This window comes from Rousettus aegyptiacus, unplaced genomic scaffold, assembly GCF_014176215.1.
Source record: "Rousettus aegyptiacus isolate mRouAeg1 unplaced genomic scaffold, mRouAeg1.p scaffold_m13_p_14, whole genome shotgun sequence".
NCBI classification, from domain to species: Eukaryota; Metazoa; Chordata; class Mammalia; order Chiroptera; family Pteropodidae; genus Rousettus; species Rousettus aegyptiacus.
The window spans coordinates 60,165,067-60,182,697 of record NW_023416289.1 but is presented as its reverse complement, the minus strand read 5'-3'; the positions used below and the strand labels follow the sequence as shown (position 1 = coordinate 60,182,697).

Genomic DNA, 17,631 nt, shown 5'->3' with positions numbered 1-17,631 from the left:
GAAAATCACAGTCGTGGAGAGAGAAAGGAGAAGGTTGGGTGGCAGGGGCTGGGGGGAGGGGGATGGGGCGTCAGTGTCTAAAGGGGACCATTCCCACCGGGGAAGATGACAGATCGATCTGTGGGCACATGGCCGGGGGCGGCCGCACAGCAATGTGTGCTTGACGCCACAGAATTACAGTGAAACGTGGTTAAAATGGGCAATTTTTTGCACGATGCGTATTTTACCACAATAAGAAAAAAATACATTGAACTACCACTTTGTATCCGCTTAGATGACAATAATAATAATAATAGTAATTTAATAATAATAATAATAATAATAATAATGAAAACCTGTAAATAACAAGCGTTGGCAAAGGGGCGGGGAACCGGGGCCTCCGCTCATGGCCGGTGGAATGTACACGGCAGAGCGGGCTGTCCCTCGGACTGAACACAGAGCCGCCTGTGACCCAGCCACCCCACCGCTCAGTGCAGAACCGAACGGCAGTGCCCTGAAGGTGTCCCCAGTGTCCTCGGTTATCGCCCTCGGCCCCGGGGCGCTTTTGTTCGGTGATTATATTGGACGGTTGGAAGCAGCGAGGGTGTCTCTGGGCTGCGACAGAGAGAGACACTGATGTGTCTGCTCCAGGGGTGACGCAACGTGTGCCCCACGGCCGCCTGGGAGTGCGTTTACCCAAGGAGGGGGAAGGCTTGCGCACGGAGCACCACGACACAGCGCTGAAGGAAACTGCAGGAAACCCGGGCAGAGGGAAGGACGTGTGTCCGCGGACAGGAGGACGTGACTGATGTCGGCACCCTGCGCTGACGAGAGGTGACTCAAGGACGATGTAGAGCAGGGCAGGGAGAGGTCGCACGTCCACAGGGCTCAACACTCGTCCCGCGACGAGATCTAACTCAGATCGTAAATATGTAACAGAATTTTGCAAACGTTGAGGCACGTTAGGGATGCGGTGACATCGCTGGTGGTCCGGTTCTTACCGAAGGGGACGCGGGGTCACGGGCGACATCGTGACATCGCCGGCGGCCGGGCTCTCGGACGGGCCGCAGTCTGTCACGCCCACATCCCACTTAAGCGACTCCACCAGCAGCGAGTTACCGGGTTACCGGGATGTACGAGGTGATGTACGAGGCAATGACTCCGTCAGGCTAAGCGTCCCTCATGTTCACGCACACTGACTCAGACCGAATTACACATGAAAGGAGTGTTTTGCCTTTAGGGGAAAATGTAAGAAAATGAGGAGTCAGCCATACGCGCTTTGAAAACGCTCGTCCATCAAGTGAACAGAAAATAGTGGAGCAGAACTATCACCTGGTTTCGAAGAACGAGCGTCCCCTTCGACCGGCCCGTTTCCCCTTTTTTAACTGAGAAAGGACAGTAGGACGCGCTGCTCGCAGAGAAACGCGAGGCCTCTGGGCGGACAGACGCTAGGCCCGGCCGGCCCCGGCGTCCGGGGCGGGTGGACCTCGCTGTGCAGCCACAGCGCGTGGCCCGGCGAGGTCGCAGGCGGGGTCGCGGGTTCCCCGCAGGCGCTGACGCCGCGCGCCTGAGTGACAGCAGGTCGCCCCTGAGCATCCCTGCTCCCCGCGCGCCCCGAGCATCCCCCCTGATAACCCCTGCGCCCCGCCGCCCCCCTTTCTCCCATGTCCCGCATCGAGCCAGCAGGGGGTCCGCGCAGACGCCCCGCGCAGGTGGCCACGCATCCCAAAGCCGTCGCCGGGGCCACCACAGGGAAAAACGGTCCAAACGAATCTGTTTCCTCAAACAGGACGAGTCCGAGGAGAGACTTCACGATCCGCACTGTGTTGATCTCCCAGGGCAGGGCCTCATCATATCAGAACAGAAGCTACAGTGATGGTTTGTTTGTTTGTTTGTTTGTTTTGCTCGATACGGCTATGGCTTTCTAATAATAAAGAATTCATATTTTTACTTCGTCCCGGACGTCACCCACGTACCCCGTACTGTCTGTCGGGCGACAGCACGCGTGAGGCGCGGCCCCCAACGCGGGAAGGGCCGGCAAGGCCCGGGCCAGACCTCGCATTTCCCACGCGCTTGTTTCTGTGCAGATGTCGAAAGGCATTTATAGCAAGAGCTTCATCAGGTCGGTCTTCTAATCACAGGCGTAGTTCAGTCGCCTCAGAATAAATGGACTGAGTAATGAAACTTCATAAATCATTCAGTGATTTGAATACGCCGTCCAGACCAGAACTACTTTCTGGGTGGTTCCAGACGCAGTTATAATGACGGCGCACCCCGGAACAGACGGGGCGGCCCCCTCCCCGCTCCTTCCTCACTGGGATTAAGAGTGAGATCTTGAGAAGGAGCAGGCGAGGAAAGCACGCCAGAAAGCCAGCCACGAAGCGCATCAGCACCGTCACCTCCTGTATGAAAACAAAGCTTTTAAAAACAACGCAAGGAAAACAAAAATCGAAATTATGAGAATACAGAAATGAACGGCGCCAACCAAGGCGAGAACTGGACCTAAAAAGCAAACTACTTGATCAGAAGCGTCTGCGAGAGAACTGAGGGAAACGGCGTGCCCGGCGGCGGGTGGCCGCACACCCTCCCGAGAAGGTTGAAGGTCAGGAGCGTGTCCTCACTTCATTCGGCGTGCTCGTGGAAGTTCCGGCCACCACACCACAGCAGGAGAAAGAAATAAAAGGCACGGAAACTGGGAAGGAAGGAATACAAGTCTTCCTACCTGCGGGTGGCGTGCCGGCAGCTGGCAGAATTCCCTCTGGCTCCGGGCGTCGGTCTGAGTGCCGGCAAGACCGTCGACTGATTGGACGCGGCCCACCTTGTGCAGGGTTGTCTGCTTTACACAAAGCCCACCCATTTATGCTGCTGTCATTCCAAAACCACCTTCAGAGAAACATCCAAAATAAGTTTCCAACAACTCTCAGGGCACCGTGGCCCAGCTGAGTCGACGCATAAAATTAAGCATCGCAATGATCAAGATAAAAAAGATGAAACAGAGAGAGAGGCATTACCGTGTTCACGGACTGGAGACAACGTAGCAGAGATGTTGGCTCTGCCTAAATTCCTCTCCGTGTTTAACGAAAATGTCCTGGAGTTCATGGTAACGGTGGTACACCTCTGTGAGCACACTGAAAAAGACCGAACGGTACACTTCAAAAGGATGAATTTTGTGGCCTGTGAGTTACGTTTCAATAAATGTAATGTACTGGCTAAAAAGACCAAACGATTTCTAAAGAGAGTGTTGTAGGTACTGACTATATCCTGTGCTAGAGGCTGAGTGTTCATGTCCCTCCAAAATGTACACACAGAAATCTAAGTCCCCACTTGATGAGATTTGAAGATGGGGCCTTTGGGAGGTTCTGCCCTCCCTCTTGAATGGGATTTGTGTCCTCATAACGAGTCCCCGAGCCCCTTCTGCCACATGAGGACACCGTGAGGGGACGGCCACCTGTGAACGAGGCGGCAAGCCCTCACCAGACACAGAATCCGCGGGCGCCTCGATCTTGGACCTCCGGGCTCGCCAACGCCCCAGGCTGTCTGGCTGTGTCCCTTCCGAGGAGCCTGGGGTGCGGACCCACTTCAGCGGCTGCCGCTGGCCTGACTGTGACCCCCACACCCCGCCCCTGGACTCCTCCGGCTCAGCCTGACCTTTCCCGTCTCTTTCTGGGTGCCTGCATGAGAGTTCATCGTACAGGTTCTGAAAAACAGCAAATCGACAACAGAAACGACCCTGTTCTCACTCTCATTTTGCAGATGGGAATAAAGGCACACGAAACATCAGTGACTTGTCCAGTGTCTTTCTTCCTACTAGTGACAGGAGGAACCGTGGCCAGCATGGAGCCCTCCCAGAATCCATGCTGGCTCCCTGTCCTCTGCGGGGCCTCCCGCTCTGTCCTGGCCTCAGGGACAAGACATGGAGCCGGCAGCCGGGCCGCTGGCCAGCCTGTGCCTCGTATGAGGACATGGCCGAACTCACTGCCACTCTCCAGGCAGGCAGCCCGGCCTGGGGCTTGACCCTACGTATCTTCTACTCGGCACCTCGGAGCGGTGTGGGCCGTCCTCAGGCGCGGCCACCGGTGTGACCAGCGTCATGTGCTGAGACCCTCCTCCGACCCCTTTCAAGCCCGCACGTCTGCTCCGAAGGGGAGGCTGTGGGTCACAGAGCTTACCCCGTGGGCTGCGGCCTCTACTCAGCTACCCAGGCCACGGACGTCGTCCATAAGTCACTGCTGTGAAACATAAGTTACGTATACCTTAGTAAACGCGGCTGCTCCCGGACATTAGTGGGTCGTTCACTTGGTGGGTGGGAGCCGGGTGGCCTAAAATCCCTTCCAGACAGGACAAAGGACAGAGCCTCCGTGTTGGGGGTCACCATCGCCACAGACAGGGATGTCCCATAGCTTCGCGACTTTCAGGAGAAACAAACGTGAAGGAGAGGAGGAAGGAAGGGACATTTTGCATGATCCGTGTAACGGGATGTTGAAGCCGCAACAGGAAGGGTTTTTAAGGGGCGCGAATATTCATAAACACGCTGATCAGAATGGCTGTGCCTCATAAACGCTCGAACATAAATTCTTGTTAATATGGAAATAACGCCCCGGGGGGACCTTGGATGTCATTCTCCTCGGAAGCTTAACAGACTGCTGGGTGAATTATTCGCTGTTAACACCCGCTGCATTACCCTCAGACGTTAATTAAGTCTTCAGCCACCACTGTCGGCTGTTCCGTCATTATTAAGTAAAATGACTCAGTTCTTTCTTTCTAAAAAAAAATTCCCTTTTTCTCCTCGGATCTTTCACAAATGCCGTGACTTATCAAAAGATTGAGAAAAATCATCCTTCAGTGCGAGATGCTGTGGCAAGTCAATTCCTTCTAAAAGAATTAATTTTCTCGAAATCGGTGCCTAACCAGTTTCCCGATCTGCTCTTTAAGGGTCGGTCGGTGTTCCCACCCGCCGCCCCCTGCAGGGAGGAGAGGCTTATCTGACGGGTGACCGGAGCCTCATCTCGCCTGCCCAGGGGTGCAGCCGGGTCTCCCAGAGGCACGTGTCTGAGCCCTGACCCCAATGCCTGGAAGTGAGGTAGCTTCCCAGACAGTCTCTGTTTTTGCTCGCTGATAATTTTTAGGATCTTCTTCCTTGTATATATGGTTTATTTTTTGTTAGTTTCAGGCGTTTATACAGTTTACGACGTGACCCCCGACTAGCACCCCCGGGCGCGCCACGCGGCCGTCACGATACTCCTGACCGTAGTCCCCGTGCTGCGCCCTGCGTCCCCAGGACTACTTTGTAACGACTGATTTGTGCTTCTTCGTCCCTTCACCTTTGCCTCCCAGTTCCCCAACCCCCGTCGCCTCTGGCAGTCACCAGATCGTCCTCCGTACCTGTGAGTCTGTTTTCATTTACTTTGTTCCTTAGGTTCCGCATATAAGTGGCATCATACGGTATCTGTGTTTGTCTGAATTATTTCACTCAGCGTAATACCCTCTAGTCCATCCACGTCATTGCACGTGGTAGGATTTCGTTTTTCACGGCTGCGTACTATTCCATCGTACACCTGAACCGTAACTTCTTTCTCCAGTCGTCTGCCGATGGGCACTTGGGTTGCTTCCGTACCCCAGCTGTGTACATAGCACTGCGGTGAACACAGGGGTGCAAAGGTCTTTACAAATTAGTGTTTTGGTTTTCTTTGGATAAAAAATTAGAAGTGCAATTGCTGGTTAAAAGGTAGTTTCATTTTTAACTTTTTGAGGAACCTCTAGTTTTCTGTAGTGGCCACACCAATTTCCAAACATCCCACCAGCAGTGCACGAGGGCTCCCTTTTTTCTACATTCTCCCCAACACTTATTTTTTCGATTTATCGATGATGCCATTCTGACAGGTGTGAAGTGATATCTTATTGTGGTTTTAATGTGCGTTTCTCTGATGATTAGTGACCTTGAGCATCTTTTCATATGTCTCTTGGCCATCTGTATGTCCTCCTTGGAGAAATAGCTATTCGGGTCTTCAGCCCATTTTTTTAACTGGATTGTTTGTTATTTCTGTTGAGTTACATGAGGTCTTTATAAATTTCGCATATTAACCCCTTATCAGATGTATCACGGCAAACATCTCCTCCCATTCGGTAGTCCGCCTTTTCGTTTTGTAAATGGTTTCCTTTGCCGTGCAAAAACGTTTTAGTTTGATGTGGTCCCATTTGTTTACTTTTGCTTCTTGTGCCGAGGAGATATATCAGAAAACAAATTACTAACAGCAATATCAGAGAGTTTACTGCCCATGTTTTCTTCTATAGGTTTTACGGTTTCTTACATGTAAGTCTTTAACCCTTTTTGAGTTTGTTCTTGTATATGGTGTAAGAGGGCGGATCCAGTTTCATTTTGGGGCATGTATCTGTCCAGTTTTCTCAACACCATTTATTGAAGAGACTCTTTTACCCCATCGTATAGTCTTACCTCTTTTGTCGTATCTTCAATGATCATATAGATGTGAATTTATTTCTAGGCTCTCTATTCTGTTTCATCGATCTATATATCTGTTGTTATGCCAGGACCCTACTGTTTTGATTACTGTAGGCTTGTGGTATAGTTTGATGTCGGGTAGTAGGATACCTTCAACTTTGTTCTTCTTTCTCACGGTGGCTGGGGCAATTGGGGTCTTTTATGGTTCCCTGTACATTTTTGGGTTATTTGTTCTAGTTCTCTGAAAAAAATGCATTGGTATTATGATAAGAATTACATCGAATCTATAGATTGCTTTGGGTAGTATGGCCACTTTAATGGTATGGATTCTTGCTAATGTGGGCTGGGTGGGGGGGTGTCTCGGGGGTCACGGGGCGGAGCTGGCTGATTGGCCAATGCAGATTCAGAATTGGCCATGGGGGGGGAGGGGCACCTTTGAGTTCACTGCAGACCTAGTGGCCTCTGCCCCTAAATACTGAGGAGTATCTTTTGTAAACACAAGGACATTACATAAACATGGAGCAATTACAAAAGGCAGTCACAGATACAACACTATCCCTAGTCCATATCCACATTTTACCAGTTGTCCCCAAAATGTTCTTTATAAACATTAAAAAATTAAAAAAATCTGCCTCCCTCTGTTCTCCAGTCCAGTGTTCAAATTAGAAATTTAAAAGTCCTACTCAGGTGGTTTCCTTCTGTTCAGAATTCTTCTAAGGAACGACTGATGCATTTTTCAGATTGGTACAATCTGAAAAATTGGGTTTTCCTCTTCGGTAATTGTTCTACAGTACAATAGATTCCCTAATGTTGAATTATCCTGGGATTTCTGGATTGATTTTTATCACTTATTCTTTTAACATATTGTTGGAATCCACATACTATTATTATATTAAGATGTTTGCTTCTACAGGCACACAAAAAATGGGAGTTCGTGTGTTCATGCAGATACCGTCTTTATTAAATCTTGTTAGGTTGTGATGGCTTTGAAAAATTAATTGGTGAGCTTTCCATGTTTTTCTGTGAACCAGCATAGGGAAAATCTGTTCTCTTAGTTAGACAGCTCGTCTCTAACGCCTGGTGTATATTCTAAAGGGTAGATGTTCGATAACCATTAATTGTCTTACGTAGTAATCTATTCAAGTTGTCTTCGCAAGAACCTTTGGCTTTTTCTTTTTCTACTTCTTAAAAATTGTCACTTGCTTTTGGTTAGAATCATTTCTAGTTCATTAATTAATTTCCACTTTTAATCGTTATTATGCTCTTTTATTTTCTTTGTTTTGCAGACTTGTCAGTTGCATATTTAATATATATTCATTTTTTTTTAAATAATAAAAGCGGTTACAGTTAACATTTTATTCTGAGTATATTTGTAGCGTATAGATTTCAATAGAGTTCTCCCATTTACATGCATTTTTACATATTTATAATTTTAGTATTGATTTTTTTTTCTTTAATCTTGAGGCTCTGTGGAAAAATGTTTCTTAATTAGTATGTATTCCTTTCTCAGAGGTGGAGGTTGGGTATCATTATTTTGTTACTGATTTCTTGTTTTACTTGATTATGGCCAGTGAAAGTGGTTTGTAAAATTTTTACTTCCTGTAATTTAACAGTTTTTAAAAAACAGAATGGGTTATTCAAATTAAATCTTTTCCGATTTAAAAATAAACTATTTTATTTTTTTGTGTCTATGTGACATGTCACATTGTTTCACAGGTGTGTGAAAATAATTTCTCTTTTATTTTTCGAGGTCCTTTATTTCTCTGACTTTCTCTTATGTATTTTACCTGTATGTTGTTTTGTGTGCATATGTTTATGACTGTATCTTACTGATAAAGCCTTTTGTCATGACATAGTAAACGTCTGTGCCTCAGGCTTTCCCACCCCTCGGTCCCACCACCCCGACCCTGTCACCCCTCAGGAAGAAACCTTGGAACCTTTCTCTGTCCCTGGTTCATTTCGAAAGATGAGTTCTGAAGAACATGGACTTTGAACGTTATATAGTTTACATAATTTGATTACATGAGGGAGAATTCTTTGCTTCTGTCTTTTATTGGGGAATTTTGAATTTGAATCTTGCAGAGATCAAAAGCTCTCAGGTCAGAACCTGTCCCCTCCCGTGTAGGGGGCGTTCGGGGCGACAGATTTTCACCAGTCGAATCTGCCCCAGTGCACTCAGTGGGCCGAGACCTCCTCGGACCCAGCGACGCCCACAGATCCTTCTCCCAGGGGACAAAACGCATGGAGAACTACAGGAATCAGACACTGACCCAGCTGGGAAAGCAGTGATTTTAAAGGAACCTCTGTGGGAAGAAACGCGTCTCGGGACGGCGTGTCTGCTCCCAGACGGTCCACGCAGCCTCGCGCCTTTTCCGGTGATGCGGGCAAGACAGAGCTGGCCACGCCTGCTACAACCACCACCACCGCCTCGCACCGACCGGAGGCGCACAGACACCCTGTGCGACCTGACGCCCAGGATGCGGGACGGCTCGAGGGGGCTGGCCCTCCCGAGTGGCCCCCCGTAATTCTCCTGACCTTCCAGCAGAGACCCAGGGGGGAGGACGGGGATCTGCCCAGAATCTCAGAGCGATGAACAAACTTACCCCTGGTTCCGAATCCACACGCCCTGTTTGTTACCAGCCACGTCCGCGGGCTGCACTGTTTCTCAGCAACAGATTCATGCAGAGCCGTTTTCAGCATTTCTGCAGAAAAAGTCAGAGATGCCTTTTTGCTTCCACCTGGGACAATGGTGGGTCTGCTGGACCAGGAACGCCCCAGGGACCTACAGAGAGTCCCCCGATTTCCCGCAGAGCCTAATGCCCGATTGGAACGATGCTGGATTTCCCAGAGACTCCCCTCTAATCCAGTGCGTGCGTGATTTACCTTCACGCTCCAGGAAACGTCACACTCCTGAGAGGACGCAATTTGCCTATGATCACAGCTAGCCGCACAGAACACAGGGTCTCAGAGGCCAAGCTTTGGTTCTGTATCAAAGGACTGCGGAATCTAACCCTTTCCTCTTCCAAAAAGAAAGGAACGAACAGCTCAGAGGGACCCTGGGCCCGACCGGCGACTGTGACGACCGAGTTCCAAGCTGTACGTCGACAGCGCAGCCTGCACACGTCTCGGCACAAGCAGACGGGCCTGGTCCAGTGCAGGGACACCCGCGACATCGACCCACGAAGCCAGGAAAGGCTGTGGGAGTTTTAACTCGGAAGCACGGAGATCCCCGCAGATCTGCAGGATGTCACAGGCAGCTGTGACTCGGCACCGGCATCTCAAGACCGGCGACGGCCACCTCGGCCCCCGCCGCGCCACGTGAACACACGCTGGAGGTGGCTGTGGCTCTCCGGCCCGTTCCGCACCCTGGCGAAGCCCCCGTCGCCCGCCCGGCTCCTCAGGAAGTGGCCTGCGCCCCGTGACGCGTCCGCTGCGGGCCGCGGCCCGCCTGGCCACCGTGCTGGCTCCTGCAGGATGACCGTGCTCTGCTCGCTGACCTCGCCTCTCGGCGCGGGCGGCGCCTTCGGGGACGCTGACTTCATCCGGATCCCGCAGAGCCCGTGTCGGTAGCTGTGGAAAGGAGCTGTTCGTTCCTTTCTTTTTGGAAGAGGAAAGGGTTAGATTCCGCAGTCCTTTGATACAGTCGGGGAAGTTTGTGTTCTCCACGCGCTTTTTCTGGTTTCTTCTGGCATTCGGAGGGAGCGACTGCAGGAGGAGGGGAAGGGGTGTGTTTTGGGGACGTGACCCGGCAATGGTTTGTCCTAAGAAGTCGGTTATTCCTGAAGGAGTGAAATAGAGACAAACTGCAAACAAGGGACGTGCTGTTGGCGGGTGTGCAAAGGGCCCCGTGCAGACACGCGGGCCTCGGCGCGGCCTGTGCCCCGCGGCCCACGGCCGCCGGCCCTCGGAGGCCGCTGAGGCACAGGGTCACGCGCGACACTCACCGTCCCGTGGCCTCCGCGCATTTTCATGTAACTGTAGTTCACACCACGATGTCCTTGCGGCCTTGGCCCTGAGCAAAGCGTCACCTTACCGTGCTCGATTGCGCGACCAGCAGGAAGCAGGTTAAACATGCATGTCGCGTGGGAAGCGGGCGGGCCACCTCCGCCAGTGCGCGGGAACCCGTCAGGCTGTGGAAGCGTACGGTGGCCTCAAACCGTACCTGTCAGTCACTCTAGACGCAGAGAGGAAGTGACCGCGCCTGCCAGTCAGAGAGGAGCCGGGTCTCCCGCCTGCGGGCCGTGACCCCCGACCGCCCCCCACTTTCCTGCCTTTCCCGCATGAGAAAACTTCGGCCCGAAGTCCGCCCAAGGTTGTGTGTGTCGCGTCCCCAGCGGCCCCACAGTTCAACGAGACAAACGACACCCCAGACTGCCTCGGAGCCAGCCTTCTCGGCCCCGGGGGGCATTACCCGAGCCGGCGGCTGGTTGTGAGCCCCCTCAGGGCTGACTGCTGACCAGACGTAGGGTGTGCGTGACAGGGGGCCCCATGCTGCCCGATGAGCTTGGGGGCCTGCCTGATGGCCCCACAAACCCGGACTCCGAGAGTCACCACAAGGGGTCGTCTGCACGTTAAAAATCCCCAGCTCAAAGCAGGTCCCGGGACAGTCACGTCCTGGGCGGCAGCTTCCTGGACACAGGTCAGTCTCGACGCCGAGAGCCGCCTGGGTCGTCTGCCCAAGACGCCGCACCCCGGGGAGCTCGGCCACACCTCCCGCTACCTCAGTTTCCTTTTTTCTTCCCAGCAGTTGTCATCGGCTCGACTCCAACTCATGCACGCTCTCCCCAGGTCTGGACGCTGACAGCCCTCACCCCTCCTGCCCTCTCCCACCCCCTCAAAAGTCTAATGGCCGCCGCCCAGGTTAAGGTCCCCTCCACCTTGCTCCTGCCCCGCTGTCTGCCCCGTCCCCGCTACCTGGAGGCCTGTCCCCAGCCTCCTCTGGGTTCACCTAAGCCCTCTGGCCCTACTCCCAAGGCCACCTGTCGGATGACGCCCAAACCCTAGGTCCCCGTGGCCCCCGCACAGCTGGCTCGTCCGCTGCAGCCAGGTCCCCTCAGCACCGCTCCCTGTCCCGCGCCCCTCCCCGGCAGCTGGCACGCCGCCCGCCTGTGTCCTCCGCCCGCCGTGTCCCGTGGGTTCCGCCCCGTGTCCCCCACGCCCCACGCCCTCTTCCCTGGTCGCCACTCAGAACAGCCTCGACCGCGACGGGCGGGAGGAGCAGAGGCTCATCGCAGCCACGGGCTCTCGTGAGAACCTCGGCTGCGTCCCCGGCTGTGTCCCCATCTTTCTGAGCCACATGCTTGTCCTGCCCCTGAGGGAAGAGGCTCCGGGGGGGGCCCTGAAAGCCGTTTGCAAAGCCAGTTTCTACAAAGGAGGATGGAACACAAAGTCTTGTCCATTTAGCTTTGAATTAGAAATTCTCCAAATCTTACGACTTCCTTGTAAATTCTGAAAAATACTAAATTTTCGACAGCCTGGGCTCATTCCGCCTTCGGGGTCAAGGGGTCTGCAAGGAAAGGACGCCGAGCGGGGAGTCACCCCCGGGTCTGATTCGACAGCCGGAACCGCACGCCGCCATGTCCTCGAGGTCCACACGCGCAGACGCCCCCCAGCACGCCATCCCGCGCGCTGGACAGCGGAGCCTCGGGGGGTGCTGGGGGGCTGCCGGCGCCCTTGGTGCCGGGACCTGGGCCCCCACAGCGAGCGGCCCCTGGCCTGCGTTTCTGCGGGAGCAGGTGCCACGTCCCTCCCCCCTCCCCGCGCGCCAGGATTTTCAGACTGCCAAGCGAGGCAAATGGCAGGAACCGCGCTCCCCAGGGGCCTGCCCCTTGGCCACCCACACCCCTCTGGCCACCTGCGCCTGAGGCTGCGCTCCAGGCTGTGCACCCTCTGCGCTGTGAGGGCCCTGACGCCTGCTGCGTGGGGAGAAGCTCTGCTAAGAAGTCAAAGGGAGGACGTTCGCTGGGTTTTCCTCCACGTGAGGGAGTGGCAGGCACAGGCGGGGGCCGGACTCGGTCCTGCGTGGCTTTGCTGTGCCCCGCGCTGTGGGAAGGAGTCAGAGGGGACAGACGTGGCCGCGTCCCAGCGAATGCGAGACAGCACCAGGTGAGCAGTGCCCAGCCCCTGCGCCAGGCAGCGAAAGGCAGGCGGGTTCGGGCGACAGACGTACAGGTAAGTTGTCACTGAGCGGCTCCAACGGAAACCCCGGGTCTCGCCAAGCCCTGTGTCTGCGGGTCGGTGTTCTCATGGGGACACGTTGGACAGAATGGAGCCAGTGAAACTCAACCCATCTCACACGTAAAGCACTGACTCAAAACGGGTCGGAGACACACGCGTAGACCCCAAACCAAAACCTGCCGGCGTCCGGGCGCGACTCTCACGCGCCACCTGGGAGAGGGCGAGCGAGTCCCCGCACTGCGCCACGGCCAGCTCCTGCGCTCTCTGAAGGGACCCGTGGGAAGCCGAGCAGGCTGAGCACACACCTGTGACTCGCGTGCCTGACGACGCATCTTCATCTGAGCGTGTGAAGTCTCCAGTGCTTCGAAAAGCCGGCTTCAGAACCGAGGAGAGACGAGCGCAGCCAGCTCGCCGGAGACGGCTGGACGGCACGCGAGCGACAAGCTGCCCGGTGTCCGCCAGGCGAGGCACGGCGAGGCGGCGGCTCACAGAAACCGAGGCGCCGGCTGCTGCTGAGCGCGGAGCGGCTGGGCCTCCACGGACGGTGCCGCCACCGTGGGAGAGAGGCCGCTTCCGGCAGTGACAGGCGCACCTTCCCGCGCGCGTCTCGGAGCCGTGCGTGGGACAGAGCCAGGCTCCGCGGCTCCGTCGTATAGGAGTCCGTTTCTGTCACACCCACAAAAAGGAGCAAGGATCAGGTCAGAGACCGCCGCCCGCCATGGCCCGAGGGGCTCAGCAAGAAGGGGCGCAAGGGACGCGTCCCACATCGTACACGCCGACTGTGGGGACGGGCCCAAGACGGGGCGTGCGTGTCAAGCGCTGGGGACGCAGATGGGTTAAACCCGCGTCGGCGGCCATGGCGCTGGCCCCTCCGCAGCCGCCGGGCGCCGTGTCCTCCCCCAGACGCAGTGACGTGCGCGTCTGCAGATGCGGCGGGCAGCCCGCCAAGCTCTCCCGCCGCCTGCTCCTCTCGCCGGGCCCGAGGCGTCACGTTCTGCACGCGCCTCACCAGGCGACCGGCCGATCGTCGTTAGTGTCCAGGACTCGAAAACAGGATCACAGATAGTCGCGTGACACTAAAATCAGTGGGCAAACAGACCAAACTGGCACTTTATTTTAAAAAGTTTTATTCTGTAGATTTAGAAATTTGAGATTTTAATAACAGCAAAAGAAATTCAGTCACATCTATTGATTAATAGAATGTAGTGGTGTATTATCCAAACAGGAACCGTGCTGATGTGCCATAATAAACTGTCTATTAGTAAAAAAATACACTTTAGGGCACAGCATTGTATCACAAATTACAGTAGGGATATTTTGCAAGAATTTAATCAAACTAGAGAATTCTGAGTAACTGTATCTTTTAAATGCAGCACTTAAAAATGTAACAACTCTGTGCATTCTTTTTTTGTAAAAAAATGACCTTGTGTGTGTCATAGAAATGCTGCTTTATTGCTGCAGAGGTCAAAGGTCAAGGCTCAAGAGGTACGGGAGAGAGTACAAAGGTCGCCTTAAGAAACTTGGTTTTGTTTATGTATAAAAAGGCAAAGTTTATAAAAGTTAATTTACAAACCAAGAACAAAAGTGGTATGCACGCATTATGTACAAGCATCCTTAAAACATCAAAATTTTCAAATGCGTAGCCAAAAAAACAAAACCATCACTGCTCCTTGCCGAAAAAAAAGAACAGAAAAAAAGAAAGAAAAAAAAAAAAGAAAAAAACCCCCAAGTCACAGCATCATTTCCTTCTGGCTGATTATACGTTTCAGAAACCGTTGCATCCACAATGCACTCAATCTTTTTCATGATTCAGTATCTAATGTGCACAAAAGCCATAAAAACTCAGAGAGAGGGTGAGGATGGAGCGTGAGGGCGAGGCTCCTGCCGGCCGGACGTCTGTGGCGAGGCCCCGGGAGCGGCCCGCGTGCCTCGGCGTCCTTCCACGCATGACCGGCAACTGTCGTCACCAGACCCCACCACGACCCCCTGCCACACACGCCGCCAGGGCCACGACACGGCTGTGTACCCCAGGTGCGATCTGAAACGTGTACTGCCGCCCCATGCATAAGAAAGTGTGAGCATCAGGCCAGGGCCGCCGAAGGTGGACAGTGTCCCCTGGAGGGGCCAGACCCCACACGCGCCCCCTTGCTGGCCGGCGTCTTCACAGAAACCAGGACGCGAAGCTGAGCAGTGACCGTGAGAAAGCACAGCAACCGCCGCGAAGCCCGGGCCAGCGGTGCCCCCGGGCCACACGCGGAGTGACGCGCGCCGTGCGGCACGTTTCCCGCCCGTGGCGTCTTCGCGGGTCAGACCGAGGGCTTGCCGCAAACACCGCGGTGGCAAGTGGCAGCAAAGTCTGGCGCCTGAGAGCGCTGCTCTGCGGAGACGCGGGCCGCCGGACCCAGGCCACGCACGCGGTCACGCGCCTACGGCCCACGAGCTAGAAGTGGTCGATCAGGACAGAAACACAGTTTGCTCCGACAAGGTAATTTGGGTCTCCAGGAAGACACTTGTTTTGCCAGGTTTTGGGGTCACCTATGAGAGAGAAAAGTTCACGTCATTTAGTTGGGCAAACGGCCAGCCACAATGCCTTGCGACCACAAGGAAACAAACACATACGTTTCGATACGAGTTTCTTCTATTTCTCCAGCTTGTTAGCCTACACCAGGCCTCTAAGGGCTGGACGAGCACCGGAATTAGTGGGTGGCCACACTGTAGGGGATGAGAATGTCAAGCCCCCACATGGGACACCTGGCACGGAGGCCACTCATCGGAGCCTGCACAGCAGCCAAGACATTCAAGGGCTCCGTTTCTGGGACGGACCCTGGACTCGGAGGACTCTAAAACTGTTTCAGATTGCTCTCTTCGTACATTTTCACATTTGTGCTTGTACAAACGTGAATAAAAATTGGGGGCCATGAGTGTGGGACAGTTCCAGTTTGCCCAACTGCATGTAATCAACGGCACCCCTCTCCCGCTCCAGAATTTCGAAGGGTAACTCCACGGCACCCGTTTGAGCTGAGGGCACATTTCTTACTCTAACCACAGACTGGCAAATGAAGCCCGGAAGCTTGGCAGAACCTGTGCCCTGGCCTGCGCCAGGCACGGAACTGCCCGGGCTGACTGAGCCCAAGGCAGCGCTGGGGCATCCGGGCCTCGCAGCTGGAGGCTGGGCCCTGGCAGTGGGTGCTGAGCAAGAGGAAGGCTGGAGTGGCCGGCTGGCTCTGTGGCTGAGGTTAAGTGACATTCAAAGTTGCTGACTTTTGCTTCCCTGAGAGCAGCAGCCGGCAGCCATGAGGGAGGGACACCGTTCACAGATGGTTCTGCTCGTCGCTACTGGCGCCTGTTGGGCAAAGGCCAGGGAGGCTGCTGGACACCCCGCCATGCACGCGACAGTCCCCATGACAGAGTCCCCCGCCGCAGTGAGAAATCCTGCCTGCAGAGGACCTGTGTCGCCGAGCAGTATCTGAGGGACGACGGGCTCGGCCGTTTAGCCCAAGTGACCAGACCTGAGGGACACAGCAGGGCCGGTGTGCACTCAGCACAGAGCCCGTTCTTTGGGCAGCGAGGCGGGACAGGAACTCAGCGATCTTACCGTTAGGCTCATGGTTCTAACACACTAAAACTTCTTCTGGGATTAGGTCAGTAGTTATCAAAATCTACACTTGATGTCTTACAGAGGCTTAGAGAAGCAAAGCATCCTGCAGTCATACAAAGGCGCAGCTCTGTCCTCGTGGACACGTTCAAATTCATGCAGGAAAAAGGTGTTTCAACCTAACAAATAACTCCTGCGGCATGAAACAGTGAATAAGTGGAGAAGTCCTCCCTGCGTCACGTGCCATCTGGGAACCACCATGTGAGAACAGGAATGTGAGGGCCCAGCCTGGCACAGTGGACACGTGTTCTAAATGCAAGTTTATTAATGTTAATTCAGCAACATGAACTAGGCTAATATTTCTCAGCGGAGCCCCTGAGGAAATAGCTTTAATGATGAGTGCATTAAAATTAACTCACTTTTCCTAGAACAAGGGGTCCTCGTGACACGAGACACATGCTCCCCTGTGGTGTGCCTCGCGGAGCACTGCAGTGTGCTCCTGCGCACTGCACACGGGACAGCTGCTGTGCGCTGCACTGAGCCAGAATGCACGATGCTCGCCCGCTTTCCGCAAGGTCAGTGACAGGACTATGAACTCTTATTTCTCTACATCAGGTTCAATTGAAGTGAACCACACACAAAGCACAGAACCGTTCCAACTGGTGACTGACTGAGTCACCCAAGGAAGTGAGAAATGTGAAAACGTGATGGAAGCTTTGAAATCATGATTTAGGAGCAAAAACCATTTAAAGTAGTGCGTGTGACAGAAGGGATTTAGCATTCTGCACTGAAAGCCACGGCAGACGTGGGCACAGCGGGAGGCCTGTCTCTCAGGTCCCCTGGTGCGTCCGCTTTGCGGACGGAGAAGTGACAGAACAGCAGCCCCGAGCAGGAGCTCCCACAAGAAGGGATCACTGCCTTCGTGAGAAGACATCCCACGTACGTGGGACGGCTTCAGTTCTCCCACTGCACCTTACACATTTGGACAGGACAGACAGCATCACTGGACACCGAGAAACAGTCCCCTTTGGCCCGGCCATGGCTGTCCAGAAGACAAACGTCTGTCTGTGCCGTTCCCTGTTCGTTGGCAGCCAACGCTCCACAGAGCAGCTCCGGGACACCGGAGGTGCCCGCGAGGCCACGGGGCGGGAGGCGGAGGTCTGACAGACAGCACGGGGAGCACCCTCAGCCCGGGACAATCAACGACAGCACCCAAAGCCCCCAAAGGACAGAGTGAAGACAGCGTACCCGACGAGGAGTCGGATGATTTTAGAGCAAAAGACCAACCGTCAGGAGTCATGGACGCACAGTGTGGCAGGCGCAGCTCCACGGGCTTCAGGAACTTGAGGCCGTGGGGCCCGCACATCACCAGCGGGCTCAGCAGCGTCTCGCCTGTGGGGGAGGGGTGGTTAGACGGTGCCCT

At 54.3% G+C, this 17,631-nt stretch overlaps 1 protein-coding gene across 5 annotated transcripts in view; it reads right to left on the bottom strand.

The window, feature by feature from the left end:
- Positions 1-13,695: 13,695 nt before the first annotated feature.
- TJP1 (tight junction protein 1) overlaps positions 13,696-17,631 on the bottom strand; it is a 147,775-nt gene continuing 143,839 nt past the window's right edge. For 3 of the 5 annotated variants that reach the window (XM_036232055.1, XM_036232058.1, XM_016154893.2), the window contains 2 exons: positions 17,457-17,600; positions 13,696-15,148 (listed from right to left, as the gene is read on the bottom strand). In XM_036232055.1, the coding sequence (XP_036087948.1) occupies positions 15,054-15,148; positions 17,457-17,600 (239 nt within the window). In that variant the 3' untranslated portion in view covers positions 13,696-15,053. The remainder of the gene's footprint in view (positions 15,149-17,456; positions 17,601-17,631) is intronic. The other 2 variants (XM_036232056.1, XM_036232057.1) reach the window with 2 other exon arrangements.